We start from the raw sequence: 24,721 nt of genomic DNA on the forward strand, positions 1-24,721 counted from the left end.
TGCCAAAGCCCCCTGTCAGTCCTTATGCTTAGCTCACAGTAAGTATGCTGACATGAGGGTAGATTTGATCTTCTCATCTAAATCTTAGGAAGACTTCCCAAAATGTTGGATTATTCCATTAAAAATGTGGCTGTTCGGACCTTTTCTGGCCTCATTTCAGGCTCTGTGAACTGGCACTGACTTGGGAGGGATTATTTTTGGGTATTTTTTTTTATGATTCTTTTATTTTATTGTTTGTTTCGATGTAAGTGGCATAAGTTGTTTTTTTATTTATTCTTTCATACTATCTGTCTGTAACAAATTAACAACTTTTCACTTTTCTATTAAAAAAAAACAAATAAAATAAAATAAAATATATGGCTGTTCTTAAACACAAGATTAGAGAGATACAAATTCCACATCAGAAGTCTTTCCTGGTCTCCTTTTTACCCAAATGTCAACACTCTCCACCTCCCAGACACCCCCCATACCCCTTCTCTCATTCCCCTCTCCAACACACCGACAGATACACACAGAGCCCATTTCTCCTATTTCTCTATAAAAAAAAAAGCACCATCAGCACTCGGCAGCACTGCAGCTGTGACAGCCACACAAAGACTCGCCTGTCCGTATGCAAAGACGGTGGCGTTGTAGCCCTCGAAGCAGCCCTCGATCAGCTTCTCCGTGCAGCTGGCGTAGATGGCCTCCTGCTGCGAGTCCATGTCGAACATGTAGTCGTAGGTGAAGGACTTGTCTTTGCCCAGGATGACCTGAGGCTCGCCGGGCATCACGTACGTACAGATGTGACATCCCTCGATCTTCTCCCGCGCCTGCTGAGGACGGATCCTATAAGCAAACAGAGAAAAAGAAAAAAAAACATAGGTTAGAGGTTAGATTAGGTAGAAAGGAAATTGATAGGATTTTTATTTTTTTAAGATTTTTTTGGGCATTTTCAAGCTTTATTAGATAGTAAAGAGTTGAAATGGGGAGACAGAGAGAGAGGGGATGACCTGCAGTAAAGGTCCACGGGTCGGATTCGAACCCGCGACCACTGCAACGAAGGCCGGAGCCAATATGGTACGCGCTCTATCCACTACGCCAGTGGTTCTCAACCGGTGGGGCGCGCCGGGGGGGCGCGAGGGGGATGAAAAAAAAATCTTAATTTAATTTTTTTTTTTTGTAATTTCAATTTTTTTCCTGATATGTAGCCTAGTTCAGAGATGATATGTTTTTTTTTTCTTTCTTAACTTTTTTTGATAGGTAGTTGCCAAGTTCATCACACAAACACTCCAATCCACTGATATGAGATCAGTTTGCAATTTTCAAGTACTGAATTAATGGTAGGACTGTGGCCTCTAGAACTGGTCTCTGGTCAGCAAAGGTCTTGAAAACAGCATAAGTGTGCTTGTGACATGCGTGCCACCCATGCATGTGTATGGGCACGTGTCCCAGCAGATTTTTTAAATCTGAATAAAAAAATTTAAGTTTGTAGTTAGCAAGTGTAACATGTTCTTAGGGCAGAATTTCATAAATAAAGGTTTATTTTTTTAGCAAGATATTTGGTCAAAAGCTAGTTGTCATCCGTCCCTCTGTCCAGTTGTTAGGCATCTGGCTGCTAGCAAGTTATGTTGTCTTGCTAATTTTACTATTCATCTGAACTGAAATAAATATTGACTTTTTCCTTTATTATCTTCGCCAGAATGCACCAGAATGCTTAGATTACATGTTAAAAACACAAAAAAATCTTCTGGGGGGGGATGCCCCCAGACCCCCCTTCAGGGGTTTAGTTTTCTGACAAACATTACAATGGATACTAACATGATTTGGGCATTTGGGATTATAAATCATCTTTGAATTGGTTGTACAGCATATCACATGCTATTCATTCAGGGGTGCGATGGCCACCCCACTCTAGCTCTGTGGCCCACCTTGGCCACCCCCAGTCAATATTTCCTGGAATCGCCAATGAGACACACACAACTCCGCGTTCAGGCTGCACAGCACATTAATCGCAGGTAGCATTTTGAGCTAAATCTGGCCACTTTCCAAATCCAAGACTCAATAGTTGAAACATTCTCTGAACTGGGTTGTCAGACACTGTCTGACAACCCAGTCTATGATCAATGGGAAACTGACAGTGTTTCCCATTGATCATAGACTTTGTTTTGTGAAGCTTTTTCATAACAGGTATACCTATTGTAGAATTTATTCTGTGTATGTTCTATTTAGGCTACTATTTTCTTCTCTTCTAAGGAGATTTAAAAAAAAAAAAAAACATTTCCTCAGTGTCTCATTGATACAATCTCATAATTAGCTTTTAAAGTGCACCAGAATTTAACGTTAAAATATAAGAAATTTCCGGACCCTAACCCTAAACTCAAAGGTGCGCCACTGGCCTAGCCCTTGTGATAATAACAATAATAGATTATCTATCTATCTATCTATCTATCTATCTATCTATCTATCTATCTATCTATCTATCTATCTATCTATCTATCTATCTATCTATCTATCTATCTATCTATCTATCTATCTATCTGTGTAGGGTGGTGTGTGTGTGTGTGTGTGTGTGTGGGGGGGGGGGGTTGTTAGGGTCGGTGGGGGGGCCCAACTGCAATGACCCAGCTTTGGGGGGGCCCAGCTTGCAGAAGGTTGAGAACCCCTGCACTACGCCACCGGAGCGCCCTGATATTTATAGGAATTTCAAGAAAACCAAAGAAAAATGTTTTATTTGCTAGAACTGTTAAGGGCCCTTTCTTAATCATAAAACAACTACAAACAACATCAAATGTTGCATGGAGTTCATTGAGGCGTGCAACTGCAGGAAACATGGCAACACCTGCCAGAACACTGATGACTGCTAAATAAGCTAATGTGTGTACACGATACACAATATGAAGAAGGACTGTATATAGCCGTCATTGCATTCCCCACAAGTGAAAATCACAAAAGGGCTACAAATAAACGTGTTGATCGCATATACACTACAGTTTGTATGGATAGGCTACAACTCAGACAAAAAAAACATTTAAAGTACATTTAAAGTAAGAAAAGTATACACCTATGGGATCTGCTCCTTGATCTTATTTGGCTGAATTATTCATCAATATACGTATATGATTCAAGCAGTTTATTCACATTTGATCTGAGAGTAAAATATGACACTGAAATTCCCATATATGAAAACCTACAAAAGGAACATTTAATTCGAGTTTTTACCTTGTTTAGTTAAAAAGATAGAGACATTTTAGGCCTGGGGTGGTGGCCATCTTGGAATTCCCGCAATATCCCTGACAATGATGTTAGCCTATAGTTTAATACGATTTGCTTTCATTAGAAAACACATTAATCAAACCTCATACAGATGTAAATGCTGAAACTGTTATTCCTAAATATTTAATTAATTCATTAAATCCGTAAAAATATTCTCCAGTGTATATTTTACACACATGGTGCAGGTTGAACATCCTACTGTGACCCAATACTTTGTCCTATAAAACCTGCCAGCTGTTTCAATACGTACTGCTTCAGTCTATCCGTGTGTGTGTGTGTGTGTGTGTGTGTGTGTGTGTGTGTGTGTGTGTGTCTGACAAAAACTGAAAATGCCTGAGTGAAATCTGGCAGGGGGATTAACTACTTAACTGTGGATGTGAGAGAGAAAGAGAGAGGCAGGTAGGTAGTGTCACTGTGTGTTCATGCTGCAATGAAAATTAGCATTAACTTCCTTTGTGAAAGAAAGATGGGAGCTTCCCGAGCCTATGGTCTCTACCATTACTATATCCTTGGCGTCATCTACACAAAGCATTTTTTTGAGGCAGTCATATATACTATTTAATATCAAGTGTATTCCAGAAATGTCTCATTTTTTCTACAAGGGTATAATGAAAAAAAATGTAATTAAATCCTGGTAGAAGAAAAACCAGCAGGGCTTAAGTATAAGGTTGTAGCAGCAGAATAGTTTCAGCATCCCTGTTCTCCTCACACTATAGTTATTGGTGCAGTAGTGAACCAATATTTCAAACAGTAGGCTATCACCCCCTTCCTATGGGATTTGGCACAAAGTCAAGCTTGGAAGTAGAAAGCACCTGACAGCCAGTCTCTCTCCCTCTCCGTGTGTGGATAAGGGGCCCCATTGTGCCTTCACGTTCAGGGGGAGAACAATGCAGTGAGCGGGGCACAGTGAGCGGGACACAGTGCGGTCATTGTGCCCGCCTGAGCGACACTGGATCCCGGCAACGCAGGCGAGGGAGGAGAGGTAAAAACCCTGCCTGCATGGAGGTCAGGACATGTCCGCAAATAACCTCACAAAACTACCCAGTGAATAGGACCAGGGTAACACATGAACGGGAATGGATTCAAATGTGAATTATGCCGGATAATACACAGTACTTCAAGGGTTGAGATTATTTGGTGTGACACGTTCATTTTCAGGTCCATCTCTGACACTTTTTGCTTGTAATGTTATCATTGCATCATCAGTCATGGAGGAATTTAAGCTCCTTCTTCTGTTGCACTTAAAAAACAGCTTGAATGTAAAGTTACATCAGAGTATTCAAAGAAACTAAACCACATCTCCTCTTCAAATCGTCCTCACAGTGTTGTTGTCAAAACGGACAACAAACAATATCCCAGTCAGAAAATCAATTAGCTTCCATGTCAAATTCACTTTAAAAATCAACCAATGGCATGTTCCCGGGGCCTGTAGGGGTGTTTTAGGAATCTAATCCTTTCCACTAACCTCATAGGGGGGGCTTTGATTCAGACAATTGAGCGTGCTAATTAGGTGTGTAATCCTGTCTGTTTCACCACTCTCCCATAGTAAATGAACATTCAGGAATCCGATGGGATTTCCCAAATTGGCTCTCTCTTTTCAGTGAGAATTCCTGCTGTTAAATTGGGATTTTTAAGGATTGATGATTAAAAATAATTGGACATTTTGTGAGGAGAGAAACTTGTCATATTTTTGAATTTGCAGCCATTTCGCAAGCCAGATAATTAAAACAATATTGATGATAATTGCACTACCAATCATTTATTTATATAGCGCTTTTCAAGATATTCAAGATATACTTTCTATAGGCAGTACAAAAACACCAACATTATTCAGACATATCTCAGATCTCATTGATTATCATTGAGTGGTCTAGTGTGTAAAATGGCCAGTAAACTGAGTAACAATGTAGCAATGCTGTTGTGCTGACTCTGCTGTTAGGGACTGAGGATGTAACGTTAGGGGAGGAGCAGGTCAGAGTTTAAGGTCGAGGGTCAGGGGGAGGGTCGAGACATCTCTGCAGAAGAGACATGTCGGCTGAGTATCGAGAAAACAGATTCAGTCACAAACATTTGGCGCTCTACATTACAGACTCTCAACATAATGACAGCCATTCAAAATGTCCCAACATATGTGTCTAATTCACACCCAAACCTGCTACAACAGCCATCCACCCAACCAACCCCCCCCCCCCCCCCCCCCCCACCCCTAAGCCTCGGTCAACCCTGCTGGCTGCACTTCATAAATCATTTAGAGTGCTGCAGTGCACATCACTGCAAAGACGGATACAAAGCTGTTTGAGGGTGTGACAGTCTGAGACTCCCTTCAGCTTTACCTACAGTTACAGTTCTTATTTAGAATTAGCTGTCAGAAAAAAACAAGTAAAACATTTCAATCTTTTAAATGCAATTCTTGCATGACAGACAAAAAGGCTATAATAGGAAACAATCAATGGGATAGTGTTTCCTCACTTCCTGATTTATAGTTCTATTGATCCAAGCTTTTCCTTTTGTCTTGATTTATTCAGTCCGTGTTTATCCAGTTCTCCTGTATGACTGACCGGTAAGTGTTTTTAAATTCAGGAAGTAATTTGTTGCTCTCTTTGTGGTTTGGGGGGGGCGGGGGGGGGGGGGGGGGGGGGGGGGTAAGGGTGGATGGCATTGTTCCGTTTCCTTTTATTTTTGTGTATGAAAGTTTGATTTGATTTGACAACTGACTCATGTTTCCAATTTCACACTGAATTATGACAATCCTGTCATCATTTTGTAAATGCATTTTGTTTGCTTTTTCTTGCAGTAGCATTAACACCAATGTGCTCTGGTAAATATTGAATGTTCAAGAAAAACAACTACTGCAAAGAAACAACGACTATTGCTACGACTGAGAGCAGGAGAAAAGAAGATTCAGTGCAAACTTTAATGGTGCATATGTGGCCCAAAAAAATCAAAGCCAGGCACACACAAAAGCTCTAGGTGCGCGCCCACTGGTCACTGCAGACTGGAGTAAACAGGACACATCTTTAAGTGGAGACTTGCTGAGAGCAGCAGTGCGGCTGCTAAGGATGATGTCACCTTCGCCTTAGCTGCTCGCTTCACTTTAAATGTTAATGTCCCACTGTCCTTCATAAAGGAGAGACAATTAAAGGGGCAGTCAGTGATTTTGGAGAATGCTTATTCTTGACATCAAGCGTTCTCCAGACTACGCTGACTACACCTTTAAGCCCGAGAGAAGGACAGAGAGAACGACTGTAGGAGAAAGAGAGAAAGTGAGTTTTGTCTCCGTCACACACTGGCTGGTTGCCAGACACTGCAGGCCGGCGTCTGCATGACTGCTTGTGGTTGTAATGGTAGTGAGGCAGAAGTGAAAGAGAAGCTTTTACAGGGCAGGTGTTTAGTCCGAGGCTGTCACCATTTATCTATTTCCTTTTACACTTCTCACCACGCTGTAGGACACATGAGAAAATAGTTTTTTAACTAGATGACAAGTGCCAGAAGGGGCGGAGTTAAGATTCACAGTTTAATTCATCGGAACAATTCAGAACTGGTCAGGTAGGTTGATCATTACGGGAACATGCGCTTAATTGCTCTTTGTGTTGTGTGTCCTAATCTTACTGTCAATCACTTTAAAAAAAGATTGTAAACACTGACTGCATATCTGCCCTCAGGACCTTGGCTGAGACCATTTGCGTATTTGGGAATACAACTTCATTCAGGTGTGTGTGTGAGTGTGTGTGTGTGTGTGTGTGTGTGTGTGTGTGTGTGTGTGTGTGTGTGTGTGTGTGTGTGTGTGTGTGTGTGTGTGTGTGTGTGTGTGTGTGTGTGTGTGTGTGTGTGTGTGTGTGTGTGTGTGTGTGTGTGTGTGTGTGATACAAGGGCCTTTCACACACCACGAGGGAAACACGTTTCTCGTCTAAACAATGTTCAAAATCACAGGAGTGACTGAAACACTGAACCCTTTAGACAGCAGTATTGTATGTTATGTGTATATAAGGGGAGTGTCCTATCCTATGCATATGAAAATACATTATGCCTCATAAACTCAGAATCCAGCATGTGGTTAATATTCCTCCATTTTATTGCACAGATTTTGTTTATCAAGCTCATCACACTTAGGTTTTAGTGATGAACAAAAAGCTATTGTTTATAGTGCACTTAAATCCATGGTATAAGATAGGAACAGTCTGACTCATTTTCCTTGGAACATTCGTACTAAAAGTTCAAGAATATTTATTTGGTTTATTTGTTTTCATACTTTAACTGCACTACATTATAGTAATAGTACTGTGCTTCTACTGCCATGATATAAAATACATTGCATGCTGGCAGGTGCTTATTAGACCTATAAAATAAATCACTTCTGTATTACAGGGATTAGAGGAACACAGGGGGGGGGGATGTGTGCAGCTTTAAGGAATAAGATTTAGCACTGCAGGAGCTGGGAGGATATCTGGCTTTCACAAAATAGCTAAAGACTTAAAGCCTGTGTGTACTTTGAGGCCCCTTACTCCACAGAGGCAGAAGATCAATATACAGAAGTGGATGTTGATATACAGTCCAGCTTTTCACAGCATGTTTAAGGACTACGGCAGTTTGGCGTAGCAATTTATTTTTATTATTATTATTAATAATAATAACAATAATAATAATGAAATATGAGCTGCATGAAAACCAACACAAACATGTTAGATCTCTTTCCATAGGCAGATAAGAATGCATCACTGACCCATAGCTTCAAAGTCATATCAGTGGAGATTGAATTATTCCTTAATATGTCTTTATGTCTGTGCAGCATCCAAACACACTGTATGCTGTGCGTGACATGAAGGATGAGGTTGCCATGGCGACCGGTAATGGAAGCCAAGAATTAAAGTCATAATCCGATCCCAGCGGGGACATGAACGCTTATCTGGCCGACTAGAAAAGAGGGGGCATATATATATATATGAGAGAGAGAGAGAGAGAGAGAGAGAGAGAGAGAGAGAGAGAATCCTGTCATCCGTCAAAGACTTCATGATGAAGTCAATTCTCTGCCAAACCAAGCAGTGAATTAGACACAACATTTTCTCTGGGACTCTGGGATCTTCATTAAAAATATAATGTAATCAAATCAGTTTTTATTTATATAACCCCAATATCACAAATAATAGCCATTTGCCTCAGTGGGCTTCATAGTCCGTACAAAATATGACACCCTCTGCCCTGAGACCGTATCATATTAAGGATTTGTCATATTATTATTCTTTACTCATAGGGAAAATGTTACCCTTTTTTCGGGTGTAGTTAACACGTAGCCAGGCCCTAGTTGTTCACTCTGTTAATTGCACAGCTCAGTCTGGATTAAATATTCAGCTCAGCAGTTAGAGGATTTTATTTATTTATTAACCCAAAGCTGAGTTGGCAAAGGAATTAGCCTCGAGTCAAGCGCTGAGACATACATAGACTACTACAATATAAACCATAAGAAAGCAAGCGGAGCAAATACTGCAAAAGTAAGGGCCACAAATATAAAATCAAGAAACAAAACATATCCCCACACATCTTCCCTGCTATTAAAATAAAATTAATTTTATTTGAAGTGATGAAAATAGTTTAACCAAACACAGGAGGCTTAGTATTTACTTACACCAATGAATATAATACGAGTTAAATTATCCATTTAATAAATTTTTTTAAACAATGCTAATGAAGTGGATGCAAGTGGATGACTAAAAGTAATGAATAGAACTGGACCAAAAATGTTTAAGTTACTGTCAACTAAAACTATGAAGGATTAAAATGACTAAAATGTGACTCCATAAGCATCCTCGTCTAAAGGATAAAAATTTGATTGAATCCAAAAATGCTGCCAAAACTAACAATGGACTCAAGTAGATGAAACAGCACTTTTAAAAGCAGGACACTTGTCACTATGTGTGTGACAGTGCAAAGGTAAATACAGAGAACAATGTCATCACAAGAGCTGCCAAAAACACAATACACACCCAGGCCTCTTCCAGGGTTTACTGCCTACATTCAATAATCTGCACACTGTGTTCACGGAGGTCTACACTGCTTTGCTGCTGACCTGAGCCTATTGGTACATCAACCTAACAAAAAACCCCGCTTCAGATGTGCATGGATATCCCTCTGATCCCTGGGCTTGAGCCTTTTTGGAAAATGTGCTTTCAAAAACAAACGTGACCACGCCAAGTCCCTCTGGCACGCAGATATCGGCTTAACTGCTTCCTGCAGGTCATGTGTCGGAGAGCAGACCAGCCCATCATTGTGTGTGTGTGTGTGTGTGTGTGTGTGTGTGTGTGTGTGTGTGTGTGTGTGTGTGTGTGTGTGTGTGTGTGTGTGTGTGTGTGTGTGTTTGTCTGTGTGTGTGTGTGTGTGTGTTTGTCTGGGGTTAGGCAACAGGAAGCATGGGATCATCTGTAGCTGTCGACAAGGAGAGGGAAAACTGGCAGAGAACATTGACCTCTTCTGCCTCTGAACGACACATGTTGTATGCACACATGGATAAACAATGCTCAATTCATGGCTTTCAGGGTGGTGAAAAGCATCTTTTGGTGGCCATTTTAGTGGACCTCGGTGGATTTAGCTAAACATGGCGCTTTTCCATTAATTGGTGCAGGCTCTACTCTACTCTACTCTACTCTCCTTTTGTGCTTTTCCACTATGTAAAAGTCCCTGGTACCTACTTTTTTAGTACCAAGTAAACAGTAATTAGTCAGAGATCGTCTCTGTCATTGCATCATCATCAATGGGCGGCACCCTATCATGCACAACACACAGCCAAACTACTGTAGTGGTCACAGCTTTTGAGTTGCAGTCTTTCCAGTTTTTGTTCTACTTCAAAACTTCATTCATCTACAGCCGTTCTTCACCTTTATGACCGATGAGGTTTTTACCTTCTGCCGCGAGCAACTTACTGAACAGATGCACATAAGCATGTTGGCTAATGTTGCACGTGACAGGCTACTAAGAAATGGCAGGCTTTTCTAAGTGGTAAAGGACAAAAAATTACTTTACATTCAAAATCAAAATGTGCATTGAAACGAAGCATTGACGCTTATGTTAGCTGCTAATGTTGCTATGTGACGACCAGCTACACAGAGGCGGTACCATCATGGGTACTATCTTATAATGGAAAACAACTTACAGAAAAGAACCTGATTCCAAAGGCCAGTATAGAGTAGAGTAGAGATGGCACCTTGTAGTGAAAAAGCTCTGATACTGTGTTCCTTTTATTGTAAAAAAGAAAAAATGAAAATAGCCTGCAGATTAGAGAGATGGATAACAACATTCAGGTCCACTGTGTGCTGACTCTTCTCAGCAGAATCTATTTGTGTGAAATGAGACCAGAACTAAAGATAACAGCAGGCATTTCAAATGTCAGTGCAACCTATATGTAGTGTTTGATTATAGCTATTAAGTATTTGTAGTTCACAGCCACAATTAAAAGGTTTATTTTCCTGGAAGCAACATTTTTTTTACTTTCTTTTTAAGGACTGTCCAACTACCAATGAGAAAACATTTAAGGTATAATTTAAGGAATTTTGTGGCAAAGACAGTCAAACCATCCTCCCTGTGTAGAGTATCTCATTTGGAGGAGGACCATTACGCAAATCTTCAACCATCTCGTCACTATTTCGATTCAAATAGCTTGTTCACATCAAATCTAACTGAAGCATAAAAATGTCCAAGAATTTGATTTAAACATTGCCTGGTGTGAACATGATCACAGAAAATACAGAACAAATTCAGTTGTGACATTTCTGAAAACTGCTGGTACAGACGTGTTTTAAAAAGCCTGCCTTCTGTTGGTAGCCTCTGTATTTGTGGAAACATCATGAGCTATGCATGACATGTCCTTTTCAGGAGTGGAAACACACACACACACACACACACACACACACACACACACACACCTAATATGAGAGGTGTTCCATTTAAGCTGGATCATATAGCACAACAAATTATCTCTCTCTACAGTTATCTGACATTACTAATATAGTGTTGGCATTATGACGCCAGGCATTTCATGAAGCAGGAGAGCTAAAAACATCAACACCTAGCTATTGATAGCAATGAATCCAGTCAGCATCACTGTAAACCAAAATACAAGTGATACAGTGATGCTAATGCTGCTAAAGGGCTCAATATAAGCAACGTGTGTACTTTAACAGGACCTATTTTCTGTGGCTGATGATGTTTTATAAGTAAATGTAAGTGCACTGTACTCAGAGACGACTAGCGAACAAATACTACTGGGACATTTACATAAATGCATCCTGGACTGACTTTGGAGATTCTGTCATTCATTATTTGAGAAAAATCTATTTTTTTTTTAACATGCAATGGTATACATTTAGAAAAATGCATATAGCCAGCAGTCAAAGACTAGAGCTGTTTTTTCTTAAAGTTGCCAGGTTCAATGCAGCCAAAACCTTGTAATGCACCACAGATCAATTGGCCAGACATAATTAAATATGACATCATGATCAGCCGCCCTATTACTAAAGAAAAGAAGATAAAAAAGCATAACATTGGGATGTATTTAGTTGCATTTATGGAACTCCCCAAGACCTTTCACCCCACTGCCCGTATCACAGAGTCAGATCTGAACCGCAGTGTCAATCGACCATGTGGTGTTGACACAGGAGCCCCATCACTGTGTCAACCACAGGCCAGTAACACAAAAGCTACCCCTCAATACGGTGTGTGTGTGTGTGTGTGTGTGTGTGTGTGTGTGTGTGTGTGTGTGTGTGTGTGTGTGTGTGTGTGTGTGTGTGTGTGTGTGTGTGTGTGTGTGTGTGTGTGTGTGTGTGTGTGTGTGTGTGTGTGTGTGTGTGTGTGTGTGTGTGTGTGTGTGTGTGTGTGTGTGTGTGTGTGTGTGTGTGTGTGTGTGTGTGTGTGTGTGTGTGTGTGTGTGTGTGTGTGTGTGTGTGTGTGTGTGTGTAAAGGACACATCAGCCAGTCGCCCTCTGCAGTTTTCAAAGCAGCCACAGAGCGCAGATAAAAGGTTAAGTAAACACACAAGTCGAGGTCGAGTGGTTTGGCTTCACAGTTAACCATTTGCATCTCTGTCAGATATATCATTTTATTTCTTGGCCATTATTAACCTCCTAGGACCTGGCGTCCACCTGTGTGGACATCAACTTTTTGGGCTGTCTAGACCACAATGCAAAATGTTGCTCTAAAAAGGGCCTGGGGTCCACATACAAGGACATTATACTGCCACTTAGTGGTGGCAGAAGAGTATAATACATTATACTTTAGATTCAAGATGGCCGACAACACACCCAAAAGTTCATCACACCCAAAATGGAAAATCCTGATCCAAACTTCGACCAAGAAAAAAATCTAATCAAATTTCATGGCTGATTCTTGTTCAGAATATGTATAAAAGTGTTCAATGTTTGTTATGGAAGTAAAACATTTACAAAAGCTAGTAATTGTAACAATTTACCATGCTGCTAAAAATGATGTACACATATGTGGACGGGAGGACTTCATTCTGTTAGTTTTATTGAAAAATCCTTGTATGTGGACAGCGGGACTTAGTTCTGTGGAACATTTTTATATGTTTTCAATCAATCAATCAATCAATAACCTTTCACTTTTCACTCAAGAGACACTTAGGTTGCCCTCATTTACAGTTACAATGAGTACATTTCAGTAAATTTCAACCCCAGTGCCAGTTTTCCGGCTCCTTACCCAAGGGCCGGGGCCAGGGCCAAGGCCAGGTTTCCGGCTACCAGGGCCAGGTTTCCGGCTACCAACCGAATGGCCAAGGCCAAGTCTCTGACTACCAACCCAAGGGCCTTGGCCAAGGCCAGTTTTCCAGCTATGATCCCCAGGGCCAAGGCCAGGATTCTGGCTACCAGGGCCGTGTTTCCGGATACTAACCCAAGGCCCAAGGCCTGGTCTCTGACTATCAACCGAAGGCCCAGGGCCAAGGCCAGTTATCTGGCTACCATCCCTAATGCCAAGGCCAGGACTCTTGCTACCAGGGCCATGTTTCCAGCTAACAACCCAAGGACCAAGGCCAGGATTCTGGCTACAAGCCCAAGTGCCTGGGCTAAGGCCAGTTTTCTGGCTACTATCCCCAGGGCCAAGACCAGGCTGCTGGCTACCAGGGTCAGGTTTCCAGCTACCAACCCAAGGGCCAGGGCCAAGGCCAGGTTTCCAGCTACCAACCCAAGGGCCAAGGCCAGGTTTCCGGCTACCAACCCAAGGGCCAAGGCCAGGTTTCCGGCTACCAGGGCCATGTTTTCAGCTACCAAGGCCAGGATTCTGGCTACCAAGGCCAGGATTCTGGCTACCAACCCAAGGGCCAAGGCCAGGATTCTGGCTACAAACCCAAGGGCCAAGGCCAGGTCTCTGATTACCAACCCAAGGGCCAGGGCTATGGCCAGTTTTCCGGCTACCATCCTTAGGGGCCAAGGACAGGATTCTGGCTATCCGGGCCAGGTTCGGGCTACCAACCCAAGGGCCAAGACCATGGATTCTGGCTACAAACCCAAGGGCCAAGGCCAGATAGCCAGCTATCAACCCAAGGGCCAAAGCTATGGATTCTGGCTACCCGGGCCAATTTTCCGGCTACCATCCTTAGGGCCAAAGCCAGGATTCTGGCTTCCAGGGTCAGGTTTCTGGCTACCAATCCAAGAGCCAAGGCCAGGATTCTGGCTACAAACCCAAGGGTCAAGGCCAGATTGCCAACTACCAACCCAAGTGCCAAAGCCAGGTCTTTGACTACCATCCCCAGGGCCAAGGCCAGGATTCTGGCTACAATTCAGGATATACGTCTTCCTGCAACTGTTAGCAGCCTTTCTAATGAGCCATATTGCTCAAAGGGGCACAATTGTTGTTTCTCATTTTGTTTTTGCACTCAGGAAAAATGCTGCTCTGTTCAGGCACCAAAAAATGAGTTTTGTTCATGATTACTCAATTCTGACTTTATTGTGTTTTATCTTGATTTAAAACTGCGGTCCTCATATGTGGACATCATTTTTCTCAGAAACTACATCATGTAAAAAGATAATTCTTGGTTTGTATACTCATTAGGTCCCAATCAGCCCAAATAGCAAAGAGAAATAAAAAATGCATGCCCTGGAAGAGCTCGGGTCCTAGGAGGTTAATCAGTGAGTGAGTGGCCAATTAACACTGAAACGTTTAATGAAGACGCCACCCAAGCCGAGCGTTCACACCTGCAGCTAAATTCAAATGAGTAACACGTCGTGAATATGCAGATTCAGACGAGGCTAGCAGGTTGGGAAGGTTCATTTGCATATTGCTGCCTTCAGCAACGTTTAATCCTCCTGCAGTTTAGGTGTCTGGCATAGGAAGGTGTCTGACAACCTTCCTGTATTAAATGTGTGAGAAGCAGTGAGTGTGAAGAAGCTGTTTTAGCCTCAAATAGGCGATCTTTCAGCACACAGTAAAGTGATCTGTTAGCATCAGTACCTCCAAGCATCAATATCAAAACAATAGATTAGCTTTCTCATCAACATTCAAGTATGAGCTACGACTAACTAGCTACGGTTCAAACTATACAGCATTTTTTTTGGAAAATAACTTAAACAATTAAAGCTGGGGTATATGATTTCTGATTGGTCAAAGTTAACATGAGCTGACACTTTGACCAATCCGAGCGAGGCTCCGATTCTCTGTTCTTATTGGCTGTTGGGACTGGCCATTCACTTTGGCACGACTTTGTTGGTGTAGAGCGTGTCAGGGAGGGACCATAGGGGAGGGACTAAAGAGAACAAGTGGAGCGGTTGAGGTATTTGGATTCGAATCTCTATCCCAACTGCCATTTTCTACCAAATCCTCCAACCCAGTTTTAACCAATTATGATAACAATTACAAAAATTGTTTCATTTAATCAAATTTGAGATTCCCTTGAATAATCAAGATTCACATAGCACTGGAATTCATCACCCTTTTCTGACATTTTAAAGAGACTATGATCCATTGTAAAAAGGGTCTGATTAATCAATGATGAACATAATTGTTGTTTGCTGCCATGTTGCACACGAGTACAATGTTACTATCCTACTTCTATCAGGCCAATAATACAGTTTTTGATCAATTATTCACCAACCAAATAAGACTTACATCAGATTTTTAACCTTACATATCAAGACGTAACCTTAAATATCACATTTAACGGCCAGACAGACACTGGCTCATGAAGATGATTGGCTCACTCGACATACATAACTGGCTGTTAAGTGCAGAGGCAGCCTGTTGGCATAAATAACAAGGTGGCAGCTCACTATGCAAACACAGCTATTTGTGACCGTCTGAGAACTATACTTGCGCCGTTCTGCTGGCAGTTTGATGATGGAAGTTAAAGTTACATCCACATCCTTTTTGTGGCACCGGGTCCACATTTAGAACCTTATCCGTTTTAGCTGAGCCCTTAACTGGACAGAACTGCACAGCGAGGGAAAGGCTGGCGATATAGACTGAGTTGAATGAAAACCGAGGTTAAAAAGGTGGATTCAGTCATTCTGGAGAACGCTTGTTGTCAAAATCACTTTTAACAAAATCAATGAATATCTCCTCACGATCCGATACCCGTCCTTAATGTGTGCTCGCTGTTTTTTGTTTTAATACACAGCCTAGGCTCTGTAAAAGGGCATGTTGCAAGCCCTCTGTTTACATAACCTACATGATTATTATATGCCACTTTACAGAGCCTAGGCAGTGTATTAACACCACACTTTCTTTCAGCGCACAGACTACCTGACCGTACTGGACAGGTAGCAGATTACGAGGAGATTTTTACTGATTTTGACAAAAAGTGATTTTAACAACAAGTGTTGCAGAATTGCCGGCTCCACCTTTAAGCAAAGAGACAGAAAGAGACAAAAGAAAGTAAAGTGCAGCGGAAAAAAGACAAAGGCAGAATATAGTTGCATGGGCGTGGCGTTCATAGAAACTATAATTACGACCAGTGTATTCTGCCTGACGTGCTTGTTTCCTAAATCCTACATAATTGGGGAAGTACAAAGAGGAGAGAGGAAATCCATTCCTTGTCATGAGCATGTCCACATGTGGTTCACGCGGTTCTTTAAAATCGGTGCAGATGCGTCTGGCAGAAATGCGCTGACTCCTTAGAGGTTGTGATATAGATAACTGGAAGTCTCAGCAATGCCGCGGCCGGTCGAGTGTCTATTTTGGGGCAAGTTGGGTTTAAGTGTAGGCTGTGTAGGCTATGCTTAGTTTCTCCTCCTGGAAGGGAAGAGCCCTCTGTCTAGAAAGAGTCATGACCAAACACTGGAAATGTATCTGGGTTTCACTCAAGTTACTGTGTCACAGTGCAGCCTGTCACCATGACACTGAGTGAGTGTCTAAAGATAATTTGAATATCCGATAGTCCCGCTGCAGGGAGGGAGATGTTTGAAAAGTCCTGCAACAGAACTTTCCTTAAATTTGTTTTGGACGTTTGTAGGGCTGCAAGTATTATTTTGAAATCTGAAGAATTCTGAAAAAATTATCGTAAATTAGTTTTTGATATGATTGGAAGTTTTCCATAGACCCAGGTGACATCCTCAACCTGCTTGATTGTCCGATTAACAATCTAAACCTTAGAGATTTAACATTTACAAAGATATATTTTTTTTATATTTTTCTGATGATCGACTAATTAATTAATTAATTAATTGAGTAATTGTCTTAGCTTTAAACACATGTTGGTTTTGAACTAAGGGTGTTAAAGCTGAAACAAGTAGCCAACTAATTCATTAGTTTAACAGAATTTTGCAGCAAGAAAACCAGCTCTAATCTTCGACTGCTGGCTGCATTTTTCTAAATTTATACCCTTGGGTGTTTATAAAATAGATTTTTTTCTCAAAATAATAAATAAAGTTGAGAAAGAGCTTAAATTAATTATACAAATGATTAGGCCAGAAATGCCAAACATTCACTTTGCTTGGAAATGTAATAACTTGTTGTTCAAATCAAGTAAACCAAAGAATTCACCTCAATCTCTGGATAGTTGTTAAAGGTCATGTGTCACTATGGACAGGGACTGAACGCCTAGTTAACTGTTGCACTCTGACACTTTGAAAAGTATCGGTTGCAGCAGGCTTGAATAGAGCAACAGAAAGCACACACTTGCAACATTGTAAAATAGCATGGTTCGGGCGGCCTGAGTTCACTCCTTATAAACCACAAACCTGATGTGAAGTCAGTTTATATATGCACTGTAATGAGCCGAGTCTATTAACAGCTGAGCTAAACACACACACACACACACACACACACACACACACACACACACACACACACACACACACACACACACACACACACACACACACACACACACACACACACACACACACACACACACACACACACACACACACACACACACACACACACACACACACACACACACACACACACACACACACACACACACACACACACACACACGTCCTCTAACTAGCACTGCAGGCAAAGGAGGTGTTATTCATAGCCTTTCGACTGGGTAACTTGGCTAGCACTTTAACACTTTGCCCAACACTTAAAAAGACATGCGGCTTATGCAAAGAAATCGTACAGTATATACAATGCAAGTTCCCCTCAGGCATTTTCTCTGTGAAAAAATGTGTGGATGCAGAGCTGGATGGAAACAACAAAGAGGTTACAGCAAACACTCACCGCTTGAAAACAACAAAGAGATATCCCGGTGGCAGTGTAGAGGATTTCAAAGGAAAAAATCCATTATTATTGACTCAGAGCTCATGGCTTTCCAGGTTGAATCTCATTTCACATTTCGACTTTGGTCTCATGCTTTATATGTTCGGGATTATAGGATCAAAACAACCATTGATAAGTGTCTCCCGCTGTTTGTTATTAATTTTTCTTTTTTTTACAAAATATTGCAAATGATCCCCTTCCATCACTACACTGTACCCAGTTATTCATGGCCTCAAAGTTCTTTATTATTGTTGTTGTTATTATTTTGCTCAACAATGACAAAAACAGTCATTTGTAATAATAAAAGTCGAACAATTTCACATTTGCTTAAAAGCCCAACGTGGTTAAATAGCTTGCTTAGCCTCACCAGAGATTTCTATGTATTACTGTGCCAGACAAAGAAGAAGAGCAAGGCCTCTCATTTGAGAAGCTAAAGCTAGGAAATATTCTGAATGTCTGCTTGAAAAAAAACTAAAAAAGCTGCTCATTCTGGTTTCATCACATAGACTGTGAAATATAACTTCACTGTCACAAGCTGCAGTTGTGGGAAAGCTCCTGAGGAATATGCAGTGATATGGGGATTCTTGTTAAACTTTTACTGTACGTGTAAAGTTTCATATGGACTGGTGGTATAGAGTCCACACCCACACACTCATAACCTCACAGAGGGCTTATCTTAAAGACTTTCCCAGTGTGAAAGTGCTAAATTCACAGAATCGTATAAATGTTACACCCCGACTAGACTAATAGTTACAACAATGGGAGGAAATTGAGAACAGCTATAGTCCAACACACACACACACACACACACACACACACACACACACACACACACACACACACACACACACACACACACACACACACACACACACACACACACACACACACACACACACACACACACACACACACACACACACACACACACACACACACACACACACACACACACACACACACACACACACACACACACACACACACACACACACACACACACACACACACACACACACACACACACACACACACACACACACACACACACACACACACACACACACACACACACACACACGGGTCAGTGGCTAACTCCTCCGACAGACTGGCTTGGCTCAGTGGATGTGAACAAAGCTTGAGGTCTGCAGAGGCTTTAGATCCGTCGGGCCTTTTGTGTTGACATGGCGATGCCATGGGTTACTAAAAACACGCATCCCAGCGTCCCGTAGCTGCTGAGCTCCCACTGGTCCTCTGCCAGTCCTCTGCTGGCCATGCTAGTCTCCCTACAAGTTCTGTCTGCCAAAAGAAGTATCCTACTCTTACACACAGTTAGGAAAATATCAAACAATGGATCAGCTAACAGGTGTACATCTACATCCTGACAAAAACCTGCATAATTGCACTACTTACATGTTGCATCTAAATGTAGCACTTTCATATGGCACTTTGTACTTTGGCTTATCTAAAGCTATTTTACTCTTCTGTGATTCTTGATGTTCTGAGTTTGTACCTTCATGGCTGAATCCACTTCCAAAGTCGCTTTGGATAAAAGCGTCAGCTAAATAAGATGTAATGTAATAATATGGGACGTGCCTTTAGTTTTTATGCATTCACAACTCAAAATAAGTAGAGTTTGGTTTTATTGGACTGTTTCAGGTGACTAGTTCCTTAAAATTGTTCACACACTATTCATGCATTTTTCAGGGGTGCACTTCACTTCACTTCTCAGGCCCCCTTCTGTAAACCCCCTTCAGCCATGGTCAGCTGTCGTCTGTAGTCATGTGAGTTAAGGCCCTGTGTCTGGTCATTAAGTAATAGGTATATCAACTATATAAGTAGGTATATCTGCTTTAATCGAGCAGCTCATTTTAACAAGCTTTTCCTCCCCATATTAACCCTGTCTCTACAGTTGACCCGTGAGCTCCGACCTGCAGGGCTTTAGACTTTAGCCACTTACGCCAGTCGCCGCATGCCTCCATGTCATTACATTTAAGTTCTCCTGTAACTTAAGCCCTAAGAGGTTTAGGGAAATATTTCACTTCATTATCAACATTGCAATGCCCTTCAGCTGAGCCACACAATCTTTCCAGGGAAAAACAAACAAAAAAGAGACTAAATATTCTTTGTAAGATAAGAGATAAGGTAAGATGTTTTCTTTATTAGTCCCACAGCGGGACATTTACGATGTTAAAGCAGCAAACGGGACAGTGCAGCAGGGTTAAGGCAAACAATAAAATAAGCAAATAAATGTTCTGAAAATACATGCAAAAATTGTTGGAACTTGTTAACTGGTATGTAAACAAGAATGTATGTAAACAAAGGGGGTCCATCACTGTAGATAGCAACATGCCTGTTTACAGAGCCTAGTCTGTGTATTACACTTCATTAGTTTCTCTCCAGTGCACACACAATACAGACAGGTACTATTCAATGATTTTGACCAAAAGTGACTTTGATAACAAGCATTCTCCAGAATGGCTGACTCCATCTTAAAATAAGTAAACAGAAGTAAGTGAACCAATGGACAGTCTGATATAATAAAACAAGTAGGAAAACTAGTAGTGTACTAGTAGTGAGCACTGAACAGAGATATTGATCACAACATGTACAGTGAGTAAATGCCCATGACGTTAAAGTTTGGACAATATTTCATTGTTATTGCAGTCAATGGGCCTTGAAACAGCAGCTAAACAGCAGCACAGGATGTTATCACAGCAGATATGAACTCAGTCTGAGTCACTCCCTCTTGCTTAGATCCACACTGTTTATCTATCACCACCTATCTCCACCTCGTCTATAAACGATAGCTGCTGCTGCTTAAAGTTTACTGCAGCAATCGCCACAGCAGGCAGGTTCAACAAGTCCTCAGCTCCACCTGAGCCCTGCCCCTCAATGTACACCCACCATAACAACACTAACTATTGTGACATCTTGCACTGTGCAAATAAGCCGTCTACACAGTACAATCTATATGCTTTAGCCAGGGAGGTGCACTGTGTAAGTATTTCCCAATGCACGGCTTAAAGCTTGGACTTTCTCTGCATGGGTAAACACATACTATGGACACAAATGAACATCTGAAAGAAAATATTTTGAACTTTTTGTTCCTTTGCGGATGTCTGAAAGAACAGAACGGCCTCTGTTGAGATAAGCCAGGGTCCTTAACCCTCTTAGTCCCTATACTAAGAAAACCCCATTCAAGGTAGAATGCAATCTCTGGGATAAAGCATTAAGGCTTAAAATCACTGATCTCAGAGATATGCTTAACACTTTTTCCATTGCGTTTACATGGGAAAACGTAGATAAAAACATTGGAGATAGTTTGGTTTTATTTGGATATTAGGAAGCTGAGTGATTGAACCGTCACACCCACTTTTAACAGGTTGAGCATGTGCACGGTGAGACATGTCAATAGTCTTGACAAACTATTTTGCCAGTTGGTAGCAGTTACAACACGCCACTGCAAACCCATCACTAGAAATGTGTGTCATGGAGGGAAAACAGCTAAATGTAAAAGCCCCTTACATAATAACAACAAGTGTTTTTACGGCATCATTATCCTTATTGCATCAAATGTGTCTGTTTAAAGCCTGAAAATGATCAGCAGTATTTTATTGAGAAAGATTAAATGTGCTTTTCTGTATGTTTTTTTTCTTCTTCTTCTTCTTCTTTTTTTAAAGAAAAACTGGTTTTACATATTGCAGAGTGAAATGCGGCACGGTGAAACCAGGGCTGTCATTTCAATTCCCTGGAAGAGGAAACACAAAACATCCACCCCCACTTATGGGATCAATGCTGTCCACAAATGATCTGTAATTTGCATGCTCTTAGAAGGACTATTTTGGAAAGTGCAAGTCATTTTGAACACATACGTACAGTATATCCAGTTTGGACGAAGAGGTGGCATGTATTTTAGTTAGTTGCCATCATGTTGTTATGCAAATAACCTTCAAATATAAACATCCTGTATCACAATTACGGAAGAAAACTGGTTTGTATGTCAACCATGTCGCCTCACTACGGTGTAAACAAAGCTCCTTTGTCAATTTTAAGGCTAGAAATGAGTTCTGAATTGAAATATATTCTCAGATCCAGTCCAGTGCAATACCACTATACCCCTGACAGCCTCAGGTTTTCCCACATAACTGAGCTATAACACCATAGTTGTAGACTTATTGTGTTGATCACACATTGCCGGCACACACAGCCTGTACACAGCCTCAGAGGGAGACAGAGAGAATGAAACGGGACAAGGATATCTCCTGCTGGACTCCATGTTGGTCCAGTCACCTGACCGCAAAATGAGTGCCACGTCCCCCTTTAAGTCCACACTCACATACACTGGTACTAAGATAGCATTGTTGGTTTGTAATGTGCAGATGGCTGAAGGAACTGCTCCACTGTTGTCATTCAAGGTTTATTCACTTTCCATAAAACCTGCATGTTGTATTTACGACGGATTTCTTCTTGCAAGTGTTTCATGCCTGTGAGTGTATAAATCCCTAATGGAACGTGAAATCAGCATAAATAAATAAACAAACATCAACAAAAGCCGCAGCATCATCAACAGCATCACAATGTGGATTTATCCTTATTCAAAAATGGGATATGGAATCAGGAAGCGCTGGACAAACATGCCACACACACACACACACACACACACACACACACACACACACGCACACACACACACGCGCACACACACACACACGCACACACACACACGCGCACACACACACACGCACACACACACACACACACACACACACACACACGATGATGCACTTTTGTGAACAAGTGCACATGAGATTGATGCTAGCAATTCAAACATACAAGAGAAGATGGAGCACACACCGATCCCGAGGAAAGAGACGAGATTAATGGTACAGTGAGTAGCAGCCATTATCTCTCACTTGATCAAAAGGTCTCTGAATGAGAGAGACAGGAGAGGGAGAGAAGGGGAGGGAAGAGGGGGGGGGCTGGTTTTTCATTATGCCACTGTCACTGTGCCACCTCACCAGCTGGGAGGGAGCGGCCTACTTCAGCACAATAGCACATCCAGTCTAGGGCCTACTCAGACTAGGAGAGAGAGAGAGAGAGAGAGAGGGATTCTGAATCCAGAAAAAGCAAAAGATGTCTGAATAGATGGTGGCTGAGCTGTCTACTGCACGTGTACAGACAAAGAGCCGACCTGTCAGCGTTAACAGGAGCTGCACTGAACGCTCGGCTGTCCATTGCTAGAAGCCCAGCTGTCAGTGAAGCTCCTCTTTCATCGATTAACTGTCCCTCTCTGCAGGAGGCTTTGAGGAGAGGCCAGGCTCTTTGAAGACACACAGGCTCACTGTCTCCGTCTGTCTGTCTGTCTGTCTTTCCCAGGTTACAATAGATGATATCATTCCTTCCTCGTGCATGCCAGAGAGTGCTGAAGAGGGCCCTTGTGTGTGTGTGTGTGTGTGTGTGTGTGTGCACAGTATGGTGTGCACATGTGCAAAGCGATTCCTTGTGTGCTTGTGCTGGTATCCAGAGACATAGAGAACACACTGTGCATAACACTCTGGAAGTCCCACCGGGGGTGAGCCACAAACAGACCGAAAAAGTGTTCTGAGGTATCAGACTGGAAGTGGGTCACCAGGCTTAAAATTAAATGAGGCTGATAATTTATAGATACAGTGTGTGTGTGTGTGTGTGTGTGTGTGTGTGTGTGTGTGTGTGTGTGTGTGTGTGTGTGTGTGTGTGTGTGTGTGTGTGTGTGTGTGTGTGTGTGTGTGTGTGTGTGTGTGTGTGTGTGTGTGTGTGTGTGTGTGTGTGTGTGTGTGTGTGTGTGTGTGTGTGTGTGTGTGTGTGTGTGTGTGTGTGTGTGTGTGTGTGTGTGTGTGTGTGTGTGTGTGTGTGTGTGTGTGCAGATGCTGCTGCTGTTGCTGTTGAACTGCAGGTGCTTAGCTAGGCCCGCGGCGGTGTCTGACAGGTGGCACCGGTGCAATTAGGATACATCAGCTACGCATTTAGCAGTTGATGCAAAAATGAAAAGGTACTGCAGACACTTACCTCAGTGCCACGCGAACTGTGCTTTCATCCTGTCCCGACGCCATGATTCCTTATACAATAATCGATTGGAAAAAAAATAACAAAAAGCCGGTTTTGTCTGTTTTGGCTTCTCGTCCCTGGCAAACGACAGAGGAAAAAAGTGCGCACTCCCCCGGCAGGCGAGCGGTCCGAGAAACGGGGCGGCTCACCTCGACTTCAACGCCGCCATTTCAAAACAAAAACACAAAATACATCTATATCTTAACGGTGTTTTAAGCATGACATCAGCGAGCAGGTGAGGCGCTGCGTCCGCATGTCTCGTCTACGTGCGCGGCATCTCTGCGCAGTGTGCAGCCCGGTGCTTCAGCTCCGGCTCGAGTCCACATGCAGACTGTCACTGTGACACCGACGCTGCTGTTGCTGCTGCTAGGTGAGCCACTGCCGCGCGCGCGTACCCACAAACACACATTAAACCGCCGTGCTGTGCCGTGCTGTGCCGTGCTGTGCCTCTCCTCTCGGACACCGTTTACGCACCGGGGAGGGAGCCGCAATGCGTCAGCAAACCACGCCCTCTCCTGGGAAACGGCTACGAGATGACGTCATGACAAGGGTGTTATTTTCACATTTTTGTGTAAATTCAGAAGAACGAGTTAATTTTGTAACGATTTACGTTACTCATTATACAAGAAAAAGTGACCAAGAGAATGTGCTTAATTTGCATCAATGCATTCAGATCTCAGAC

At 42.2% G+C, this 24,721-nt stretch overlaps 1 protein-coding gene across 2 annotated transcripts in view; it reads right to left on the reverse strand.

Moving 5' to 3' along the window:
• Positions 1-24,451, reverse strand: part of LOC307250641 (kinesin-like protein KIF21A) — a 56,276-nt gene extending 31,825 nt beyond the window's left edge. For both annotated transcript variants that reach the window (XM_080027768.1, XM_080027767.1), the window contains exons 1-2: positions 24,001-24,451; positions 603-825 (exon numbers count right to left, since the gene is read on the reverse strand). In XM_080027768.1, the coding sequence (XP_079883894.1) occupies positions 603-825; positions 24,001-24,044 (267 nt within the window). In that variant the 5' untranslated portion in view covers positions 24,045-24,451. The remainder of the gene's footprint in view (positions 1-602; positions 826-24,000) is intronic.
• Positions 24,452-24,721: the final 270 nt, after the last annotated feature.

This window comes from Ammodytes marinus, assembly GCF_949987685.1.
Source record: "Ammodytes marinus genome assembly, chromosome: 5".
Classification (NCBI taxonomy): domain Eukaryota; kingdom Metazoa; phylum Chordata; class Actinopteri; order Uranoscopiformes; family Ammodytidae; genus Ammodytes; species Ammodytes marinus.